General features: G+C 47.0%; 1 protein-coding gene across 2 annotated transcripts in view; it reads right to left on the bottom strand.

The window, feature by feature from the left end:
• The window catches only part of LOC149363978 (cytochrome P450 4V2-like), an 83142-nt gene that overhangs the window by 56147 nt on the left and 10869 nt on the right, over window positions 1-16126 (bottom strand). Inside the window, exon 1 of one of the 2 annotated variants that reach the window (XM_089573963.1) lies at window positions 4842-6044. The exons of the other annotated variant lie outside the window; for it this stretch is intronic. Within the exon in view, the coding sequence (XP_089430089.1) occupies window positions 4842-5088 (247 nt within the window). The 5' untranslated portion in view covers window positions 5089-6044. Of the gene's footprint in view, window positions 1-4841; window positions 6045-16126 lie in introns of those variants that run through there. 2 annotated transcript variants of the gene reach the window in all.

Here is a 16126-nt window from a genome sequence, read left to right as displayed (position 1 = left end):
GGCTAAACAAACGTTTTCAGCCTTGAACGGGGAGACAACTGCGTATGACACAACTGTGCGATTACTGCACTGAAGAAATTAAACCTTAGCGAGTCGAGTTCCTAACCAATAGGGATAAAGAGCTGAAGAGCGCAGTTCAATACCGCAAGTATTAAAGAGCAGTCTTTACGAAACAAAAGAAAAAATACTGCGAGGACACTTTGGCAACTGAAGTGTTGAGCGGCGAAAGCCGAGGACACTATTCCGTGACGACTTCCGGTGGATGCGACGTCACAGCGTTCGCGTGGCTCTATCGATACCCAAATTATACATCTTTCGGGGATCTTAATTGTTAATTACGCTTAATTACTCATTTTTCCATCTCATTTTTGACACAAATCCGACGTTTTTCCGACCATTCTGTGACAATTTTCACTATGCCATGACGACATCTGGTGGATTTGACGTCACACCGTTCCCATGGCTATATCGACGTCCGCGCTATTAAGACGCAATTTCGTCATTTTTGCCTATAATTAAATAACTAATTAACCTACAGTCATCAAACTTGGCTTCTAGACTCATTTTTCCTCCCCTATCTGAAGCAACCATTTGGTTTTCTTCTACCTTTTTTAGTTCCCGAGATAAGCGCATGTGACATGCTTTGTTAAAGGTGCACTGAAGAGGATTCCGAACTTGTGTTTTTGCCGCGGGAACTCGATCTACACGTTCCTAGCATTCTTAGAAACTGCAGCTTATTGTCCTGTATGGCCGATTTCCCTAATTAAATCGAATTAACGTCCGGCTCCCGCCCTTTTTTTTTGAATTCTGCCTCGTACGATGGGCGGAGTCGACCAACGCGTGAAGTTCCTTTCAGCCAGCTCCGTGGAGGCTTTGCTTTCGCTTTATTTTGTTTTTAGGTTTCCATGAATAAATAGTTTAATTCGCAGATAATATAGCCGCAAAATAAGCCCGCCGAAATAAAAATACGCGCGGACTATTTGCTACTACGGACTACTACGTATTACTCCGCCGATGGCAGAGCGGCAAGCCGCCACGGGACTCGGTGAAAGGCACTCCACGCGTTGGTCGACTCCGCCCACCGTACGAGGCAGAATTTAAAAAAAAAAAATGGCGGGAGCCGGCCGTTAATTCGATTTCATTTGGGAAATCGGCCATACAGGGCAATAAGTCGAAGTTTCTAAGAATGCTAGGAACGTGTAGATCGAGTTCCCGCGGCAAAAAGACAAGTTCAGATTCCTCTTCAGTGCACCTTTAACAAACGACAGTATGAGCCATTAAAGGCTTTCGCCTTAAAAAGCTTATTTACTAAGCTAACGCATCCCCTACTGTTGCTGCCGCAGTGCTGCGCAACTGCGATCCCGCAGCTGCCAGCGCGGGATCGCAGGATTGCATGGCAGCGTGATCCCGCAGCTGCCATGCAACTTTTCCCCCTCCTGACAAGCGCTGTGCAGCAAATGCGCGGGCCCTTGGGATTCCAGTTACTCGATGCCGCCGCAGAGGTGTGCTGTTGAAGCTCGGCACACGTACAGGAATTTTATTTTTCCGGTGCGCGGGAACTATAACATGCAAGCGTAGTCCTGTCAGGCACAACATGCGCACACTGCAGTCAAGGTTGTCGTAATACGAAGGTAATCAAAATCCCTCCACTCAAATGCCAGGCATGCCTCATATATTCTCAGCATTCCAGCCACCAACGCTTTGAGTTCTATGTTACTGCGGAGTTCCTAACGGGCTGCCCATACGTACTAAAGCAAACTGGTTTCAGAATAAGTATATAACTATCCGTCTCCCCGTATAGTGCTTCATTAGAGCGCAAACCCATATTTAGTTGAAATGAAGGTAACTCAAATACCAACAACGCTCTTGGTTTTGATCTCCATAACTACCAGGAATTCGGAACAGCGTCCAACCAGTGCCGACAAGCCTAGCGGCCTATAGAAATATCTATATTAATTTTTAGAATTCCAAAAAGGTGGTTGCCGTCGGCGCTGTGGCCCATCAAATTTTGTCTACATCGCGCCAAAATACATGCGCCAAAATACAGAAGCCTACAGGCAAAGCAACCTCTCCAGTGCACGTAACTCGCCGAAACAGCCAAAATTTGTTGGTCACGGCGCCGAGGGTAGCCGTGTTTTCGAAATTCTAGAAACTAATATGGATATTATTTACTTTGCGCTACACGCCTCTGAATAATTAAGAAGTCTAACAGTAATAGTAAAAAAGTTAACTATTCAATGTTGTCATGGCTATTTATTGGTAATAAGAAAATAAAATATGAAGGAACAGATGTTGCTAGCCGCGGCATCTGTCATCGAAGCCTGAAGCACCTGAGCTGCGGCTGGCGGGAATAAAATGAGACGGAGAGGACAGGGAGAAGGAAAGAAAGAAAGAAAGAAAGAAAGAGGGAAAGAAAGAAGAAGGAGAGAAAGAAAGGAAGGAAGAAAGAAGGAAAGAAAGAAATAAAGAGAGAAAGAAGGAAAGAGAGAAATAAAGAAAGAAAGAAAGAAAGAAAGAAAGAAAGAAAAGAAGAAAGGAAGGAAGGAAGAAAGAAAGAAAGAAAGAAAGGAAGAAAGAAAGAAAGAAAGAAAGAAAGAAAGAAAGAAAGAAAGAAAGAAAGAAAGAAAGAAAGAAAGAAAGAAAGAGAGAAAGAAAGAAAGAGAGAAAGAAAGAAAGGAAGAAAGAAAGAGTGAAAGAAAGAAAGAGTGAAAGAGAGAAAGTAAGAAAGAAAGAAAAAAAGAAAGAAGGGAAGAAAGAAAGAAAGAAAGAAAGAAAGAAAGAAAGAAAGAAAGAAAGAAAGAAAGAAAGAAAGAAAGAAAGAAAGAAAGAAAGAAAAAGAAAGGGGGGAGTGATAGAAGAAAGGATAGGGGTAGAGCGGCAATATACACTATGTACAAATACAGGCGATAAAAACAAAATAAATGTGCAGTGCTGCCCACGCAAGGTTGTGAAGAGTGCGCGGGCGTGCTAATTGCGTGGAGGAGGGAGAGGGGCCGGCTGCGGCCCCCGCGATGACTTTCAGGCCGGCACAGATGCGTTGCCCTGCGCCAGTGAGGGCATCGCGCGGGCCGTTGTTATTAACCAATCTGATAGTTAGCACGTCTTAACTGTACTCTGATGTACTATACACCGCTGACATTGCTATGCCGAAAAAAATAGCGCTCTCCTAACTGAAAAAGCCTCCTTTGAAAAATTATGTAGAGTCTTAGGTGAAACACCCTGTATCTGCAGACGATACCAGCTTTTTCTTTTCCTCGCGAGATGTAAAGTGGTTGATTTACAGCGCTAACCACGTGCTTGCAGTCCTAGCAGACTGGCATTTACGAAATTCCTTAAAAGCGAACAAATAAATAATACATAAAGCTTTAATCTTCAACCCAATAGGGAGGCTAGTATTATTTCAGCCGCCTCTTTCCATAACTGGAACTTTCATTCAGTACGTCGATATCACAGTCGATACCTTTACATGTTCATGTGTTGTGTCCCCGCCCACTCCGATGTAGGATGGCCATATGACCAAAATGTTCATCAAACTTTCTACATTCACTGCAAACTTTCATTTCAGGGAATGCGGCTACGCTCAAAGATGCGCTCAGCTTTATTTCGGCATTAAATCACGAACTCGTCGGAGAAATTATTAAGGCACATGTTATTAAGAGGGCGGGTGTGCGTAAAGCAACCTACCCAGCCTAACCCAGCCAACGTTGCAAAATGGCAACTATGAATTTTAAGAAAAAGGAAGAACTGTATGCCAAGCAAAATGAAAAAAAAAAAAAACTAACGTTAAATTTGGCACTAATCCAGCAACCAATCCAACCATCACAACACACACGCAAATGACGTTAAACACACTTGAAAGCGGATAACACATAAGTACTGGCAAAAGATATGTTGCCAATACATTCGGCCGTTCCTCCTCTGGTTTATTGATAAGCCGTTCGTAAGCGTAATCGAAAAGAAAACATCCTCAAATAGGCGCGCCAGGAGAAAAGAGCTGGTGGCGCGAGTATCATAAGAACTGAACTCTTGCCAACTAGTGATAGTTATCGATACAAACGGGAACGCGAAGGGAATCTCGTTTCCTACTACACGCGTGCGTTCAATCCTCTCAGACGCTGCGTACGCACACCATAAACACGAATACGCCTATATGGGAGAAAAAAAGGAAGTAAACTGCCCCAGAGCGCACACCCTTTCATAAAAGGGTGTGTGTTAAAGGACAGTTTACTCTTTTTTTGATCCTTTTTCTTAAGAGTGCAGTTGCACGTTGCATTAGCTACGCAGTTGTTCGCACTACACAATACTTTTCACATCCATCCAAGGATGCTTTTTATGCTAGTTAGGGAATGCAGTAAATATTAATTCCCAAAGTAATGCGCTTAACAGCGCGTCCTCCGACATAGTCATGTGTGGAGATTTGTCAAACTTTATAGCCTCACATATGCATCTTCAATAAAAAAAGTGCATGCTCTCAGACGACTCAAGCTCTTATCTGACGTATCCTGCTGTTTCAAAGTCAAAGTCTCGAACTAGTGTGTTGTTCTGTGCAACATATATTGGTGCTTCGAGCTGCAAAACTAATTGGTTTTCTATACGTCTGCGTAAACTGTATATGGGCGGAAAAAATAATTTTCCAATTAGAAATAGCGAGCGGCGACTGAAAGCTTTAAGTTATGGTGCGCGTCGTTCGCTTCGTAATTTGGGAAAATTGAGCAAGAATGATTAGAAATTATATGCGCAGACTTACGAACTTGCGAAAGCCTTTTTGCAGGAATTGGATTTTTAAGCGCAGAAAGACAGCACAGAAAAAAAAAACGAACTTGACAGGACAAAACGCTTACTAAATTTGAACTCCTCCGGTGTCGACGTCTGTTTCGAGATGGCGTTCTTTACTCCCGCCACGTAGGCCATGGGCAGCCAGTCCGGAGGCCCGGGTACTTTCCTCAGCATCTTCCAGGCTCGGATGAGCATGGCCACATGTTTCCAAGCGAACGCCACCAGCGATATCACGACGGAGATCACAAGCACGAGAGTCACATTCACCGGCAGCCGATCACGCAGATCGCGGGCGTGCCAAACCACATCCATGTTTGAATCGAACCGACGTCTCCGGGATGTCTCCAAGCTCTGTTCACGAAGCGCTCTTCAAAGGTCTGCACTGACCGGATGCCGAACCTGTTCCCTTCTCTCGGCGAAAGCTTTTTCGAGTTTCGCCCTCCTTGGAGATCCACAACCCCTTATCTCTTCTATGGGACCACGTGCACCGATGGTCCTCGGTGAAACCAACAGCGAAACGGTTTTTCTACTGACTGCGTCTTACCTACAATGCGCGCTGACCTTGCAGAGACGCTAAGTTATGCGCGGCTAGTTCGACAGAAATTCCACAATCCCGACTGCGATAAACTTCTGGGACAGGCGGCGCAAAGAAGAAAAAATTCGTGAAGGACTTCGCCGGTAGTTCACAGCTCTGATAAGTGTAGAGTACTTATTGTCAAGGTCAGCAATCAAACGCTTTGGCAGAGAAGCACGTCCATGGGTCTTTACAAACCGAGCGCTGAGGAACCGCTCTCGTACGTTTACTCTGAACACCGTAAAGTACAAGTCAGGTTTACGACAGGCTTGAGTTCCTGTCGTTACGCTCTACACCGTTTTAGAAACAGACAGGCTTTGAATAAGCAGAATAAAGAAACAATGGCTCGCCTTCGACGGCAACTAATCGAGCCTGCTTACAGAACAACCATTTGAGCGTTCTTTTTCCCTAACAGCTCACAGTAGACGTTGTCGCACTGGAGGTGGATCTTGTGAGTGCAGGGATGTCGCTGAAATGAACGGGGCGCAACCGACGAAAGGGATGAAGTCAGTGGACGAAGTCGTCAACGCGGAGACATCGCGACCCGTAGTCGCTGGGCGAGCGTGGTCGTTGTGTGGAGAGTGACGCGCTGTGAGATACGAGGCACGGCTTTCCATCAGCCGCGGAGTGATGTAACAAGGCTTGAATGCGGGCGCGTGTGTAAACAGCGCTCGGAGAGGGGGATAAGGCGCGAGCGCGTGGCATCCACGCCGGACGCGTGCGCAGCGGCAACCGGCTGTGAGGTGCCTGAGGCAAGGCCGAGCCGGTCGCTAGAGAGATTGGAGAACGTGAGGGATGATTCCTCTCCTATCCCACCAACCCACTCTGAAGGTAAAACGCGACGGACACACGTGGCGGCTGCGACCGCTAAATTTACGGTCAGCTGGGCAGCGCTTTCAGGGTTACAAGCCAATAATTTGTGCACACGCGCCGCAGCAGCGAATGCGCGCACGCGCACGCGTTTGTGTGCGTGCGTGCATGTGTGTCGTACGCCGCGTACACTTCGTTATTGTCCTAGGAACACCTCTTTCTTTCTCCTTCTTGGTTTTTGTGCGTTTCGATTATTTTCCTTCTTTCCTACTCTATTCGTTATACGAAGTTCGTTCAGTGGTTATGGTGTTCGGCTGCTGACGCGAAAGACGCGGGTTCGATCCCGGCCGCGGCGGCTGGATTTCAATGGAGGCGAAATTCTAGAGGCCCGTGTACTGTGCGATGTCAGTGCACGTTAAAGAACCCCAGGTGGTCGAAATTTCCGGAGCCCTCCACTACGGCGTCTCTCATAGCCTGAGTAGCTTTGGGACGTCAAACCCCATGAACCGAACCGTTACCTGAGAATGGTCGGTCGGTCGGTCGGTCGGTCGGTCGGTCGGTCGGTCGGTCGGTCGGTCGGTCGGTCGGTCGGTCGGTCGGTCGGTCGGTCGGTCGGTCGGTCGGTCGGTCGGTCGGTCGGTCGGTCTATGGGGTTTAACGTCGCAAAGCGACTCAGGCTATGAGAGACGCCGTAGTGAAGGGCTCCGGAAATTTCGACCACCTGGGGTTCTTTAACGTGCACTGACATCGCACAGTACACGAGCCTCTTGAATTTCTCCTCCAAAGATATTTAACCGCCGCGGCCGGGATCGAGCCCGCGTCTTTCGGGTCAGCAGCCGAGCACCATAACCACTGAGCAATCGCGGTGGCTACCTGAGAATGGCATGAATGGCATAAAGCAATTCGCATTCGTTCTTTCTGTTGTTGTCTTTCCTTGGTTTGCCTGTGTCTTCCGTTTATCTGCCGGTATATTTGTGGCGTGGATGAACTGAATGCGGGCGAGTTGGATCTCATGCTGGGTACGATCGGCTAGTCGCTGACTACTCATCTTTTTTCCCAAAATGTGATGGGTGCGCTGGATTGGGAGCCGACGAGAACTTCGAGTGCGGCGTTGCTATTTCGGCCGCAACGCCGATTCCCTTTCCCTCTTCGCCCAAGTGATAATTGAGTGTGAAGTTTTGCGGAAGCCTGAAACGCGAGTTCTGTGTAAACACAAAGATCAGCTGGCACGCGGGATCACAGAGACAAATTTGAACGCATCCAGATAAGTGTCAGCACGCTATACTTTTGACATTGATGCGGAATTTGCCCATCTCAGAAAAAAAAAAAAAAAATGTGTTCTGTCTGAATGCCCCGACGTCCAGTGGAGGCGTTTCGCTAGCAGAGGTCGCGCGATCTTGTGACGTCGTCCCAAACTGCCCTGATGGGCCACCCTGATTGGTCGATAGAGGTCACGTGACCTTGCGACGTCGTCAAGATCTGTCCACCGCGGCAGGTGCAACCTGCCCACTGGATTGTGAGCAGGCTACCCGACGTAGGAGGTGGCAATTAAATTAATTATAGATCGAGAGCGGTCACGGGACCTTGAAACGTCACCACAACCTGTCCACAGGGTTGTGAGGGACCTAGTTTCTAGACACCAACCGAATAGAGATTCAAAACCTAAAATCAGAAGAAAAAAGTTTGATATATGCAAATGTCGGCGTGGTCACAGCATAGCGGATGCCTACTTTGCAGCTAGCAGTCTCAGTATTGCGGTTGGGGGACCTACAACTGCAAAGAAACTTATGCAAACATTCACACACGCACGCACACTTTACGCATTATTTTGTGTATCCAATAAACCTGTTTGATTGATAGTGAAGTCTTGGTCCTGTCTTTCTTTGTCTGTGCCGTCTTCATGGCGCCCGAATTCACTACGAGTGCCCACCAATTCGCCCCGTTTTCCACCCTTCTGCCGCTCCAGTGAAGTCGGGGTACCTATTGGCTGCTGGTCCCAGCGCTGGCACGAAGAAATTCTGCGCTCACTGCCAAGACGGCCGGACGCCGTAAGGCGTCACGCTTCCTCTGTACTCGTTACTCCCTGGCAGCTTTTATCGAAATTCTCGGCTTGCATATTAATGCACGGGACGTCTTCTATTACTGCAGTCGCTTTGCCGTTATAATTCAAAAAGAGACACATGGTTCCCTTCTACCTCTGCTCTTTTACTTGTTTTAATGCGAGAGCATTATAAGGCTTTGTCGCGTCAGCGAAAAGTGTCCCCAATTTTGTCCGCACGATTACGTCGTTCTATGAAGATAAATGCGTGAAAGTGTGATTGGGACGGATAGTGTGTGATAAAATGTTGCCGCGGGAAAAAAATTGGTAGATGAGGTGTGGTGGTGGGGGGGGGGGGGGTGACACTTTTATTAAACAGCCTTTATGTTAGGCGTTCAATAGGTCCTGAACCAAGGTGACGAGGGCGCGTTGCAGGTTCAGGTCCCGGGAGGCAAGCCAAATGTGCCACGGTGGGGGTGGCGGGAAAGGATAGGCGGGGGACTGGAAGGCCACGGGGCACTGTGTAAGGCAGTGTTCTATGTCTGCATGCGTGTGAGGACAGTTTGGGCACTGAGGTGTGGAAGTGTACCAGTACAGATAAAATTTGGCTGGTGTACGGAGGAGATTAAACTGTATTCGGCGAAGAGGTGTAGTCATATAGTTACTTAATTAAATGCGAAAAAGCGCGAAAAATACACTTAGACGTCAAAATAGCCATGAACGTCGATATAGTACATAGATGTCAGTACAGCCACAGACTTCGATATAGTATATGGATGTTTTGCTAGAGCATTACTCCAATGTGGGTCACCGCAGTGATCTGAAAACAAAAATAAAAACAACGAGACCAAAATATGTACATAGAAATCTTAAAAATGACCAAAAAATGAGCGGAGAGAAGAGGACAGCCAATGGCTGTCGCATTTGCGCTCTTCAGCAGACAAGTGCAATCCTGTTGTTTTATATTTGTTTTTTGTTTTCTTTTGTGCAGGCAAGATAAACAAATGCGTATGGTCCGTTCTTCTGCAAAATACCTATCACAGCGAGTGCTGAGATGGGAATCGTTCTAAACTGATCCTAGGCGGCCGGGGCATGCGGAGACGGCGGCTATATCTCTCGCAGTCGCGTCCACCGTTGCTAACTATATTTTAGCGATTCAAAAACTTGCGGCCGGCAGGCTGAATTATACAGCCAGCAGCATTATTAGAAAGGTAAATAATCTAGACCACTAAATCGAAATTATATTGGTACCTGCGCATTCTTCCCATCCAGGAAATGACGCAGCCCACGATTATGGCCGATTATTCGTCAGCCCGGCTTTGGGTTGCCCAAGCCTGAGGTCTGCTAGGGGGCGCATGGCTACGTACCAAGAAATAACAATGCGCTATCAAAATGACAGAATGTACCACCCACCCACCGACAGATCTCTTTCCAAACTCGACCAGGTAACATGGAGGCAACTCAAGACAGATGCTCTACCCAATCAACATGAGTGGTCCATCGTTTATCCCGGATCATATTCGCCAATATTCAGATTCTGGTACAGCTCATCTATTATATGAATGCCCTGAGGACCCAGCTCCCACTGGCCACTCTAACCAAGCGGAGAGTGAGGATACGGTGACCAGCTCGGACTCTCAAACCCAAAAAAGGGCCGTGCATCGCGTTTTGGAAGCCGCAGCATGCCTCTTCACGGAACCTCAAGGTCAAGGTAAAGGAGAGGGTTAATTGGAGAGACACAGGAGAGGCCTTTTCCGTGCAGTGGGCGTAGTCAGGCTGATGATGATAGTGATGATGAAGGAGAAGAAGAAAAAACTTGACCCCACTCGAGGATCTGACAATTAATTGAGCGTTGACGAAATAAAGTTTTATCCTCATCATCAAGGCGCGAAGCGTCCTAAGCAGCAAGCAATAGACGCTGATAGCGCTGGCCACTACTGTTCAATTTTTAGTTCAAAGCAAAAAGCATCGTGTGTCGCCTCTTTCACTTGCTTCATATCGGCGTTTTCTACAACACTGCAACCATGCAACAATTTGCAGCAAGAACCCTGGCGGCCCTCGCCGAAACGCCTTGCAGCTGACTTCGCTGTATCATCAAATCACTTAAAAACGGCGCGTATTGTAGGAATGAGCCATCTTCCCATGTCTGCATTGCAGTGAAAATTTTCACAGAAAAAGAAAACAAAGTTATGAAGAAGGTTTCCAGAAGCTTCTACGTTTTACCAAGTTGTCGATGCATCTCTCCGACAGCAGCGTCAAGAAACGCAATAACGACAAGATAGAGAGAGAGGCTAAATGCCGGAGGCATTTAGGAAAGGCCGCTGCAAGGCACCGTAAAAACTATAAACCTACCACTGCGCCTTGTGGCGTCCTTGGTAAAGATTGCTTTTTTTGTGTGTGTGGTTATGTGTGTGTGTGGGGGGGGGGGGGGGGGGGGGGGGCTTTTAGTAAGTGCACAAACTAAAAACAAAGGAACCGAAGCAAATAACCGGCATCACGGAGCGTCTCTCATCTCTTCGCTGGTTTCGCCTTGTCAGCCGTCCGCACACGTGGCCAGGAAAACCAATGCGAACGATTCGGTATAATGCATTTCTCCCAATGGAGTGTCATTACACCGAATCTGGCCTCGCACGCGAACTGCATCCTATACGGCGGATGCGAGCTGCTTACCGATGTGGTTGGCTGGTCAACCAACCCCTTTGCGCCCGGTTATGAAACGCCCGACGTGGGGGTAAGGTTGATGACAGCAGTTCAAGCCGCCCGTGTGGATGCCGCAGTCGGTTTTGGTTGCACTGAGGCGGGGAATAAATTTGTTCGTACCTGCATGATCTAAGGTATAAAGTGCGTGCCAGTCTTGCGTAGAGCGCCCGAGCGATGGGGTACACGTAGTGAAAAGTAGAGTTCAGAGCACTTGAATTATTTGGAGGTAAGGTGCTCGAATGCGAGTCGTAGGTATGTGTAAGGTCACTAACCTAACCTAACAACTGTGGCCAGATGTTGTTATATTTACAAAGCACGGTATGAATGTGGACGACAGAGCGACAGATACAAAAAGTAAATGCACAATTCGTTGATATACTTGCTCAGGAATTGAGACAAAAAAAAATAATAACAGGACTGTTACCACAAGGTAATGCGAGATTCAGCGACAGCTATTCGCGGTGGGGAATGCGATATTGTTTATTCATTAGCATTTGTCCACTCAGGTAGGAGCGTACGTGACTTGACTATGCTGTCACTCATTTCGTCACTGTGATCGGCACACTGAGTACGGCGCGTTGCCGCGCGCGTTGCAGCAACATCATGCATGACGTCAGAGGCTGTCACTCGCGACGTCACTGTGTTGGACCGCTAACGTGGCGCATTGTGATGACGCGTTGCATGGCGTCACTGCATTGCATGCTGACCAGTCCGCGTGACTCGGTGTTACGCCGACGCCGAAAAACCAGGAAGCGCGCTCTTAACTGTCGTCTCTGAAAAAAAGCTAACCCGCTCCGAGCATTGTAACTGCTTTCGTGCGTTGGTACACCGGCGCAGCGGCGGTCCAAGTAAATGACCAAGAGTGAAAGGAGTGGAATCATAGCGTACTTGGAATGGAATTGTTACTTTCTCCCGTTTCTAGCTATTCTGCTTCGGGGAACGTTGGCACATGACCAGTTAATTCATTCAACCACATTTTTAAGAACGCCGAAAAACGATAACACCGAATTCTGGTATGATGGTGCCACAAAGTATACCGGGTGTTTAAGCGACCAATTTCAGAAACTTTCAGAAATAGGCTTTTTGGGGTAAGAATAAGGCTTTTGCGGCATAGTATTGCCAGTGTTGGCGGATACTAGAAAACCGGTTAGCCTTCTTAAGTGGTAAGCTGGTTGACAGTTTTTAATAATTAACTTTTTAACTACTAGAGTTAAGCTCCTAGTTGCAATTAGATGTGTGTAGCCGTCGTCAGTAAAAGACACTACAGTTTTTATAATTTCGAAAACGCGATTACCCTCGCCGCTGTGGGTCGACAAAATTTTTGGCTGCATCGTGCGAAAATACATGCGCTCTCGAAAGCATGCAGGCAAAGCAACTCCTTCAGTGCGCGTAACTAATGTAACTGGTAGAAAAAGCCAAGTTTTGTCGAGCCACAGCGCCAAGGGTAATCGCGTTTTCGAAATTTTGAAAACTGATATGGCTATCACTAACCACGGCTACAAATCACTAATTGCAACTAGACGCCTAACTGTACTATTAAAAGTTAATTATTAAAAATTAGTCAACCAGCTTACTCTTAAGACGATCCACCGGTTTTCTGGTGTCCGCCAACACAGGTAATATTATGTCGCAAAAGCCATATTTTTGCTCAGAAGGCCTATTTTTGACAATTTTTGAAAGTGTTCGCTAAAACGCCGACTATTTATCCTGTTCCTGTCTTTCTTTTAAAAGTGCCCTGTTGCGTTTACCAGCCGTCCATGACAGGGTATGAGTAAATGTCCTAGCAACACCGCGTGACCTTGCGAGCAAATGCCGCTGCATTTGATGCAGTATCCGAGAAGCGATAAAATAGGGGGAAAAGAAGATACCCAACCAAGCGAACAGTTTAAGGCAATAGCGAACGAGGAAAATGGTTTCGGGGAAAAAAGCAATGAGGACGCCAACGACCTCCGAAGCGGAGACGCTGAATTACGTAATGTGAAGAGATACATATGCGCACTTTGCGCAAGCTTTCTGGCTCATAAGCGACATTTTAACGTTACCTATCCGGTAAAGAACGGAGCTGCAACGGAGCGCGTCTAAAAGTAACGAACTGTACTCGGATATTGCATGTCGATGAGCTAGTTTAAGTTTATTTTTTCCCCTTTTTTCTCTCTCTCTCTTCTCGGCGTTCGGCGCGCATTAACAAAATATCTCGTGCGGTAACATCCGGATAGTAAAAATAATTTCGCGTTTTCTTAGTAGGGATCGCACTTCCTAATGTAAGATTATTTAGCTTTCGCTGCAACCAAAATGCAATGCAACTCCCAGGACAGAAGGGCTCCGTCAGCTGAAAGCCAACGTTTCACAGTGCAAAAACGTCATCATCAGCCGTGTTACGTCAATCATCATCATCATCTCCTTCTTCACCTGCTTGCCGAATCACCTCCACTGCAGAACAATTAAAGTGGAGCGCCCCAATGCATTAACCCTTTTAGTATAGATATTCTCTCCCTACTGCAGAAGACTGTGGCTGCTGTACAGTCCCTATATACATTTCGCAGCCTACGTCAATGAACTTCTTTCACCCCTGGGTTGCGCAATCCCTGAGTGACCATGCTGATGTTTCAACTGCATGAATGCCATTTGGTAATACATGAAGGCAATACATGAAAATTTGTACATATGCAGCTCTCGCGCCGACCATTATGAGGCAGGGATGTGAGAGAAATCGGCTGATTTATTAGCGGTAGAGGAAGGGTTCGACGCACTGCCCTCAGCAAGCCGGAACAGACTCGTGCGAGACTCCAGCACGAGGTGCAGCCCCAACCAGGATGCTCATCGGTATCATCTTCATCGGCGGCCACCTGTGCTGCGTTTTACTGGTGTTGCTGCTACAAAGCAATTGGCGTCCGCCTCGCGTGCAGGATGACCGCGGTTCGAATCCCGGCGCCGCGCAATTGTCCGCCGGAAAAAAAAATTCTGAGTGTCGATGGAATTGAGTAAACAGGCGCGGCCTGATCCCGGCAATGAGAGCCCACAACGCGCCCTCTCATCAGAGCAGGATTTGACCACCCCGGGGTAGTACCTCCTGGATAAATGCACCAATGAACTCCCGACCCTCAATTCCCAGCGGCTGCGGAGCTACATACTACGGCGGTGGTCAGACCTGTGACGCAGCGGAGAGTGCTAAGAATATCTGGCCAATGTTACTAGAACCAGGTCTAGTAACATTGTATCTGGCTACGTACAGACCGCCATTGTAAACTGAACCTGGCAACGTTTAACGCTAGAACCCTATCCAGTGATGCTAGCCTAGCAGTTCTCTTCGAGGAACAAGCGGATGTTAAATGGAATCTCATAGGGCTTAGTGAAGTTAGGAGGACAGATGAGGCGCTTACAGTGCTAAAGTACGGGTACATACTGTGCGATCGTGAATTAGCAGACAGACGAGTACTAGGTGTGGGATTCCTCATATATCAGGATATAGCTGGAAACATAGAGGTATTCTTCAGTACTAACTATAGGGTGGCAGTAATCATAATTAGGCTTTACAAGAAGTGAAAATTGAATGTTGCAGATGCCTATGTCCCTAAATTTAGTCACGATGACGAGATAGTCGAAAGTTTCATTGATGGCGTGAAATCGTCAACGAGTAGAACAAAAACGCAATGCACTATCTGGATGAGTGACTTCAATGCGAAGGTAGGCAAGAAGCAGGCAGATGACCAAGCTATGAAAAACTGCGGCAGACGTTCTAGGAATAGCAGGAAAGATTTATCACTAGAGTTTCCAGAGCAAAATAGCTTACGGATCATCCTTACTTCCGCAAACAAGAGAACCGGAAGTGCACTTGGATAATACTGAATGGAGAGACTAAAAATGGAACAGCCTACATAATGTGCGCACATCCTGGCATAGCGCGGGATGTGGAGGTGCTCGGCAGTATGCGATTTAGTAATCATATGATGATGAGGTCTCGAATTAGGTAGGTCTTGACAGATATCGGAGGAAACTAGTAAGAAATCAGCCCATCAACAAGCGGTAAGAGGGAAAGCAGACGAATTTAGGATAGCGCTGTTGAACAGATATTCAGTGTAACGGAGGACGATGACTTCAACGCTCAGGAGATTGTTGAAAATCTCTAAAGTATGATCACGAAGTGCGCATTAGAAGCAGGGGTGGGGTAGCTAGACAGGACACTGGCAAGCTCTATCAGGAGACGAAAGGTCTGATTAAGAAAGGCCAAAGTATGAGCGCCTCTAACCTCACAGAAAAGATAGAGCTGGCATAACTGCCAAAGCTAATCAATAAGCGCTAGGTAAACGACATAAGAAAGTAAAATATGGAAATAATCGAGCAAGCTGCAAAGAAGGGTGGTAGCTTAAAAGCGGTGGTGAGGAAATTAGTCGTTGGGAAAAATCATATTTACGCCTTTAGAAACAAAGAGGGCAGTGTGAATAGAGATATGGATAAGATAGTTAAATATCAGAAAATTCCACACAGACCTTTACAGTAGCCAAAATAATAAGTATGCTAATGACCAAATAAGGGGTTTGCAAGAATTTGACGTCCTGTCCGTAACGAAAGAGGAAGTAGAGAGAGACTTACACGGAGTTAAAACGGGAAAAGCGGCTGGTGAGAATCAAGCAACCACAAGTTTGTTGAAGGACGATGGGAAGATTGCGTGAGAGCGAGTCACCACCCTGTATACGCAGTGTCTCATGACCTCGAGCGTGTCGGAATCTTGAAAGAACGCTATTATCCTCTTAATCCATAAGAAAGAGGGCGTGAAGGACCTAAACAATTACAGCTCAATGAGCTTGTTATCTGTTCTTTACAATTAAGAATTGGACGTTTCGGCTTTAATTTTTTGAAAATTCGATGAACTTTTTTAGTGTTTATTTCAAAACGTAAGTTTCGGCTGTTTTCGGCGGATGAATTACTGACTTCTTAGCCGGCAGACAAAAACGCAAGATGAGGTTTACTTCTAAGAACTAGGCTGATGTGTTATCGTTGGGTCGTCGGGCTGGGTTGAGCGAGCGAGAGGACGAAGCATCACGCGGTGTGCGCGTCGATGGAAGCGATGTAACTGCCGCTCAACCGCCGTGGTAGCCAGAGCATGATACTTTACAGTGACGCTTATGCACGGTTTTCGTGCATAAGCGGGTGCAGCTGACGCAGAGCAGTTCCTCAAATCGCACAACTGTGCTGTTTATCCAACAATACCATCGTGGCAGCGCACCCGA

The sequence above is a fragment of the Amblyomma mixtum genome, chromosome 2 (assembly GCF_055824585.1).
Source record: "Amblyomma mixtum isolate Tamu chromosome 2, ASM5582458v1, whole genome shotgun sequence".
Lineage (NCBI taxonomy): Eukaryota > Metazoa > Arthropoda > Arachnida > Ixodida > Ixodidae > Amblyomma > Amblyomma mixtum.
The sequence above is the reverse complement of the archived record's forward strand: the minus strand, read 5'-3'. Positions and strand labels throughout refer to the sequence as shown.